Source organism: Mus pahari, chromosome 21 (genome assembly GCF_900095145.1).
Source record: "Mus pahari chromosome 21, PAHARI_EIJ_v1.1, whole genome shotgun sequence".
NCBI lineage: Eukaryota > Metazoa > Chordata > Mammalia > Rodentia > Muridae > Mus > Mus pahari.
In genome coordinates, this window is record NC_034610.1 from 24,509,891 (window position 1) to 24,517,855 (window position 7,965).

At 49.3% G+C, this 7,965-nt stretch overlaps 1 protein-coding gene across 1 annotated transcript; it reads right to left on the reverse strand.

The window, feature by feature from the left end:
* Positions 1–4,386: 4,386 nt before the first annotated feature.
* LOC110338513 (transmembrane protein 217-like) lies at positions 4,387–4,917 on the reverse strand. Its single transcript, XM_021221838.1, has one exon. It carries the CDS (start codon positions 4,915–4,917, stop codon positions 4,387–4,389), a length of 531 nt encoding a protein of 176 aa, XP_021077497.1.
* Positions 4,918–7,965: the final 3,048 nt, after the last annotated feature.

The window sequence follows — 7,965 nt, forward strand, 5'->3', positions numbered from 1 at the left end:
ATATATATATATATATATATATATATATATATATATATATATATATATATATTCTTATTATTACTGTGTGTGTGTATAGGCACATGGGTGCTATGGTGTGTGTGTGTGCATGTGTGCGCACACACATGCACACGCCTGTGTGTACATGTCAGAGAACATCTTATTTCTGGTGTCCAGCCTTCTCATTTCTGCTGTGACGGGATGAAGACACCAGGGCAGGGATTCGATCCTGTTGTAGGTTTCAGTACTGTTTGGACAATCTTGTTTTGGCCCACAGTATTAACTGGAAACTTGTCGCCGACTGCCATCTAGTGGTCATTTGAAGAACTGCCCCCCGGTCCTAATGAATTTCTCGCAGTTTATTGGGAAAAGGAATTGTTAGACTGCTCAGCTCTTTATTCTGGATTCGGCGAGTCCACAGTAGCCCGAGTGTTCAGGGTTGGGAGGAATGTGGTTCAAACGAATAGTGTTGGGGTCTGGGAGAATGGCTCGGTGGGTAAGAGCTGCCAAAGCATGTGACCCTGAGTTCAGATCACAGAAGCCAGTCTGGAGCGTGGTGTGCGCCGGCACTCCCGGTACTGGGGCCGGAGGATTTCTGAGGCTTTTAGACAGCTTAGGCAGTGTAGCCAGGCAATAGCAAACACGGGTCCGGTGTACAGCCCCACGGTGACTAACAAACCTCCACCCCAGACGCTTCTTTTATTTAACTTTGTTTTTTGAGACACGGTCTTATATGTAGACTAGAACTCTTTCTTTTCTTTTCTTTTCTTTTTTTTTTTTTTAAAGATTTATTTATTTATTATATGTAAGTACACTGTAGCTGACTTCAGACACTCCAGAAGAGGGCATCAGATCTTGTTACTGATGGTTGTGAGCCACCATGTGGTTGCTGGGATTTGAACTCTGCACCTTTGGAAGGGCAGTTGGGTGCTCTTACCCGTTGAGCCATTTCACCAGCCCCCTAGAACTCTTTCTGTAGACAAGATTAGCTTCCAATGTACAGACATTGGAATTCCTCAGCCTCCTGAGTGCTGAGACAGAAAGTGAACCCCACCTTACCCAGCTTCAAACATTTTTGTTTTGTTGTTCCCACACAGCATATGGTCTCAAGCAGCCCAGGCTAGCCCAAAAACATGAAAATACAGATGGGGAGGAGTTTGAACTCCTGATCCCTTACCTCCAATCACCAAATGCTGTTTCCAGGCCCATGCCACCACCACGCCCCGTGTTTAGAAGGCTATTTAGTTGTTCATTTGTTTACTTACGTAGTTTTCTGAGACAAGGTTTAAAGGTACTGGGTTGGATATAAAGTAACCCTACTATCCCACTCTCCAGGGAGGCAGCTGCATATTAGGAGTTAAGAAGTGTATAGAAGGGCTGGAGAGATGGCTCAGTGGTTAAGAGCACTGACTGCTCTTCCAGAGGTCCTGAGTTCAATTCCCAGCAACCACATGGTAGCTCACAACCATCTGAAATGAGATCTCATGCCCTCTTCTGGTCTGCAGGTTTACATGCAGGCAGGATACTGTATATATAATAAATAAATAAATCTTTAAAAAAAATAAAAAATAAAGTATCTGGAAGGTACTAGATAGGCCATGCTGCTTCTTCTTCAGGAGCTCAGCCAGTGTGACCTAAGTCCTGCTTTTATATGTGACCTGGCCATGTCACCTCCTCTAGTGCTCTGTAGCACTGCACACAGGGTCGATGATAGGGGAAGCCTGTAGAGATGGCTCCCTGGCTAAGAGCACATGCTGTTCTTCCAGAGACCAACCACCCAGAACTCAGCTCCTCTTCTGGCCTTCCTGGGGACCTGGACTCGTGTACAAACCCACACTTGAGTGCACACACGGACACATGGCTAAACAATAGAGAACGCTTTAAAGCAGGGTGAGGTGGCACATGCCTTCAGTCCCAGCACTCAGGAGGCAGAAGTAGGTGACTCTTTGTAAGTTCTGGGCCAGCCTGGTCTACATAATAAGTTTTAGGCTAGCTGGGGTTGCATAGTGAGATCCCGATTCAACCAGCATTTGTTTGTTTGTTTGTTTGATGATAAATGGCTGTTTGGGAAACACTAAGTTGAGTGCTTTTCCAGCATGAATAGAACCCTAAGTCTGAGACTTTAATCCCAGCACTTGGGAGGCAGAGGCAGGCGGATCTCCATGAGTTGGAGGCCACCCTGGTCTACAGAATGAGTTCCAGGACAGCCTAGGGCTACACAGAGAAACCCAAAAACCAAAAAGGAAAGAAAAGTAAAGTAATAAAGAAGCCAGGCGTGGTGGCGAATGCCTTAATCCCAGCACTTGGGAGGCTGAGGCAGGGGGATTTCTGAGTTCGAGGCCAGCCTGGTCTACAAAGTGAGTTCCAGGACAGCCAGGGCTACACAGAGAAACCCTGTCTCGAAAAACCAAAAAAAAAAAAAAAAAAAAAAAAAAAAAAAAAGGAAAAGTAATAAAGAACCCCCCCCCTAACTTTGATCCCCTTTGACCTCCTGCACTGCACAACTGGGTACGATGTTTGTTGTCTATCTGTAATCCCAGCACTCCGGAGGCACGGGTAGGCAGATCAGAAATTCTGGGTCATCCTTAGCTAATGGAGAGTGGAAGCCAACCTCGGATAAAAGGTGGAGACAAGGCCCGGGAAATGGCAGAGTAGGTGAAGGGCTGGCCTCAAAAGCTTGCAGACCTGTGTCCACGTCCACAGAACCCGAGTAGAAGCCAGGCCTGTAGCCTGAGCAACACATCTGTAATAGCGGCTGAGATCCCAGCGCTCTCACGGCAAGACGGAGGTGGTGGGGCAGGAGAATCCTGGAAGCCGTGGGCCAGTTCACTTGGTGATGCAGCTGCAGCAAAGGCCTTTCCTCAAATAGGCGGAAGCTGAGGACCCACCTCCGCACACATGGCATGAGTGCGCCCAGTCATATAACCAGCACCAAGGTTAAAATGACGGACTGTAGAGGGGAAAGGGCGGGCCGGAGGGTAAGAGAGCAAGCTGCTCTTCCAGAGACCCGGTGTTGGTTCCCAGCACCCATAGCGGGCAGTTCACAACTGTCTAGCTCCACCCCCAGAGGACCTGAGGTCTCTTGCCTCCTAGGGCGTCTGGACTTGCAGACATATACCCTCACACAGACATACCTGCACAGACATAGGCCAGGCTGTGGTGGCACACACGTTTAATCCCAGCACTTGGGAGGTAGAGGCAGGCGGATTTTTGAGTTCGAGGCCAGCCTGGTCTACAAAGTGAGTTCCAGAACAGCAAGGGCTACACAGAGAAACCCTATCTCGGAAAAACAAACAAAACAAAACAAAACAAAACAAAAACCAACGGAGATAGGGCTGGAGAGAGGGCTCGGTGGTTAAGAGCACTTGCTGCTCTTGCAGAGGACCCGGGTTCAGTTCCTGGCACCTACATAGGGTGGCTCACAACCATCTGTAAGGCCAGCTTCAGTGGGGGCCTTGACCTCTAGGTGTCTGTACTGACTTGTATGGAATCATGCTCACTTAAAAAAAAAGGGTGTGGCAGCACATGAGTTTAGGAAGTGCATTGGCTGGCAATTGAACCTGGGCCTCCCAGGTGGCAGGCGAGAATTATTTATTTATTTATTTTAGATTTATTTATTTCATGTATGTGAGAATACTGTCGCTGTCTTCAGACATACCAGAAGAGGGCGTCACATCCCATTACAGATGGTTGTGACCACCATGTGGTTGCTGGGAATTGAACTCAGGACCTCTGGAAGAGCAGTTGGTGCTCTTAACCACTGAGCCATCTCTCCAGCCCCACAGTGAGAAGTCTACCACTGAACCACCAGTGACACTTGCATGCTTTTAATCTTAGTACGACAGAGGTAGAGAAGAGACAAGGTGAGGGAAGGTGAGGGAGGGACAAAAAACCAAAAAGAAAAAAAATATATAATTTATGTATTTATTATATATAAGTACACTTACATATGTCAGACACAGAAGAGGGCGTCAGATCTTGTTTTAGATGGTTGTGAGCCACCATGTGGTTGCTGGGATTTGAACTCAGGACCTTCAGAAGGGCAGTCAGTGCTCTTAACCGCTGAGCCATCTCTCCAGCCCCGAATATTTTTTTTTAAAGTTAAAAACAGGCATAAACAAGATAGTCAACGAGTCAATGCAAAGGTAATCTCCCTCTCCTTCTCCCTCTCCCCCTCCCTCCCTCCCTCCCTCTCCCCCTCCCTCTCCCTCTCCCCCCCCCCGCCCCCCCCCCCCCCCCCACCCACTCCCCCTCCCTCCCGCCCCCCCTCCCCCCTCCCCCCTCTCATTAGGTAACCAATACTATAACAGGCTGCATATAGCTCAAAACCCCCGAGAAGACAAGCTGTATGAGCAGACCTCGGGTGAGCACCATCCCAGTGCTGGTTCAGTTTGTTTTGCGGTATAATGACCCCAGCCCGACCGGGGGCCATGAGTCCACGGTGCTGATGGAGGAGCGCTTGCGGCGGCCAGCTAAGCTCATGATCTTGGGGTCCCTGTAGAGCGTGTAGCCGTGCTTGACCACGAAGGGCAGGGAGGCGAAGTGCAGGAGCATGCGGGAGATCTGCAGGAGCAGGTACAGCTGGCTCAGCTCCTTGAACTGCTCCTTGATGGTGCCGTGGATGAGCAGGACCATGATGAAGCTGAGCAGTTCATAGACGGTGATCCAGACGGTATAGATCAGCAGCCCGATGAACATGTTCTTGTCGAGGCAGAAGAGGAAGAAGCAGCTGATAGTGATGGTGGCGACGGACAGTCCTGTGCTGATGTTATGCCTGTAGACCACGACCCAGGACGCCACTTCGGATTCTGTGTCCAAGTAGATGCTGTATTTATCCTCGAAGCCGATGTGCGTCATCTGGTTCAGCTCAAAGATGAAGAACTGGATGGTGTTCAGCACGGAGAAGATGCCCACCATGATCGATATCATCCTGGAGTTCATTTTAGACTGGGCTCAACCAGGGTAGGTCCTGAAGGGATAAGCAGAGGAGGCCGAGCTAGCTCAAGACGTGACCCCAAAATCACGTGGAAAGGGCGTGGCCCAGGAAAGGGCGTGGCCCAAGAGTCTGAGACACCTTCTAACCTGAGTGGCTGGAACCACGTTGCTGGGATACAACTGCCCCGGGGTTGTTTAGCTTGCAACTCTTGTCTCAGTCCCAGCGGTCACTGTAAGGTGATGAATGGTTCTGTGGAGGCAGGAAGATCAGGAGTTCAAGGTTATTCCCAGCCTGGCTTGCAGGAGACCCTGCCTCACCGCACCTGTAACTTTTCTATTGCTGGCCTCAGACCCTGTGACCAAAGCCATTTAATGGAGGATCTGGGAATTATGGTATTAGCGGTTGTGTCAGGGCACACATCTGCAGGCAGGAAGCCCTGCCTGAACTGTAGCCCAGAGCTCACACATGAATCCGCAAGCAGGGGGCAGAGAGAGTTAAATGGAAATGGCGTCTGTTTTTGAAAGCACAAAGCCTGTGACCCCGACATGCCTGATCCAAAGAGGCCATGTGTGGTGGGTCAATGAGAATGGCCCCTCTAGGCTCGCGTGTGTGTGAAGAGCTGGTCCCTAGTGGGTGGAACTGTTTGGAAAGGATTAGGAGGTGTAGGCTCCGTCTCCAGCACTGCATGCAGCTGTCGTGGCAGCTTGAACTGGTAATCAGCACCTACTAAGCAGACACAGGGAGAACAGTCTATAGGCATCCTATAGGCAGCTTGGAGGCTGGTCTGGGAGACCCTGTTAGCCCCTGGATGGGGGCCTGGTATCCACTTCACTACACTGTTATTCAAGTTACAACTTTAAAAAAAAATGTATAATTTATTTCTATTTTCTGTTCATTAGTGTTTTGACTGCATGTTGGATGCCCTGAAACTGGAGTCACAGACGTTGTGGGCTGCCACGTTGGTGCTGGGAATTGAACCTGATCTAGAAAAGCGTTCAGCCAACGCTCTTACCAGCCTAGTGGTCTTGATGCTGTCGGCTTAGATGCCTGCATGCCAGAAGAGGGCGCCAGATCCCGTTACAGATGGCTGTGAGCCACCATGTGGGTGCTGGGAATTGAACTCAGGACCTCTGGAAGAGCAGCCAGTGCTCTTAACCGCTGAGCCATCTTTCCAGCCCCTCAAAAAATTATTTTTTTTCTTTTGTTTTTTTTTTGAGACAGGGTTTCTCTGTGTAGCCCTGGCTGTCCTAGAACTTACTTTGTAGACCAGGTTGGCCTCGAACTCAGAAATCTGCTTGTCTCTGCCTCCCAAGTGCTGGGATTAAAGGCGTGCACCACCACCACCCAGCAAAAAATTATTTTATTTCTAGTTGTGTGTGTGTTGAGGGCCTTCATGTATGTCTGTGAGGGTGCCACGTCCCTTTGAACAGGAGTTACAGGGAGATGTGAGCTGCCATGTGGGTGTTGGGAATTGAACCTGGGTCCTCTGGAAGAGCAGCCAGTGTTATTAATAAGGGAGACATCTTTCCAGCCCCAAGTCAGTCTTTCTGAGGTATTCTTTATTATTCATAATTGTGTGTGTGTGTGTGTGTGTGTGTGTGTGTGTGCGCGCGCGCGCGCGCGCGCGCGCGCATTTGGGTACATGTGGGTCACCCTAACTCTGTGTCTCAGTCTCTGTCCACCTATGTGCCTATGTCTGTCTGTCTGTCTGTCTGTCTGTCTGTCTGTCTGTCTGTCTGTCTGTCTGTCTGCCTCTCCTTTTTCCCTGTATCTTGTGCCATGCGCCTGTTCACTTGCATGTGGCGCCTGGAAGAGGGCATTCAGTCTCTTCCTCTACTGCTCTCCAGCTTTTCCTCTGAGACAAAAACCTCTTTCTGATTCTGGAGCTCACATTTCCTTAGCTAGGGTGGAGGGTGGCAGGCCCTAGCGGTGCTCCTGTCTCCAGTAGCTCCACAGGAGCTAGGGTTCTTTGTATTTGAGGGGATGCCTGGCTTGTCACCTTTGAGCTGGGATACAAACTCTGATCCTCATGATTTGGTAGCAAGTGTTCTGCACCACTGAACAAGCCATCTCTCCAAAGGACATGATACACCGGAATGAAATGTCTCCAGTGAACTCCTGATTCTGTACAATGACTGCATGCCAATCAAAGACAAACAACATGAGGAAAAGAGGGAAGGAAAGAGGATGGAGGAAAGGAGGGAGGGAGGATGGAAAGGAGGGAAGGAGGGAGGACAGAAAGGAGGACAGAAGGAAAGGAACTATAGAGGAGGAGGAGGGAGGAACTGTAGAGATTGCTTATCATTTAAGAGTGCTTTTTAGCCGGGTGGTGGTGGCACACACCTTTAATCCCAGCACTTGGAAGGTAGGGCAGGCAGATCTCTGAGTTTGATGCCAGCCTGGTCTACAGAGTGAGTTCCAGGACAGCCAGGGCTACACAGAGAAACCCTGTCTCGAAAAACAAAACAAACAAACAAACAAATAAAGAGTGCTCGTGGGTCTTACAAAGGACTTGTTTTGAATCCCAACATTCATGTTTGTTACTACCAGGTCTGACTCCAGGGGACCCGACACCCCCTTCTGGCTTCCTTCAGCACTGTATAGCACATAGTCTTGATTCAGAAACAGCCAACAATTGCATTCTTTAGTTATTTTTCTGAGACAGGGTTTCTTTGTGTAGCCTCAGCTGTCCTGGAACTGGCTTTGCAGACCAGACCTCTCAGAGATCTACCTGCCTCTGCCTCCCAAATTCTGGGATTAAAGGCGTGTGCCACCGTCACCTGGCAATAACTGCATTCTTAGCCTTAAGTATGACTTCTAATATAAGCAACTACTTAGACAAGGAGGTAGCTATGAGATGATCAAGAAAGACTGAAATGGCGCTAACTCTGCCACATTAAAAGCCACAGGTATAGCCTGTAGATTAAATGTGAGGACAAGGACAGCCAATGGACACCCGCAAACTTGGCGGGGCAGGCTGTGACCCTGGCCAAGCGACTGACAGCTGACAGACGGGCTAAGTCAGTAAC

Bases quoted from the DNA above. Each gene is read 5' to 3' on its own strand.
- LOC110338513 (XM_021221838.1), bottom strand. From the start codon at position 4,917: ATGGTGGGCATCTTCTCCGTGCTGAACACCATCCAGTTCTTCATCTTT.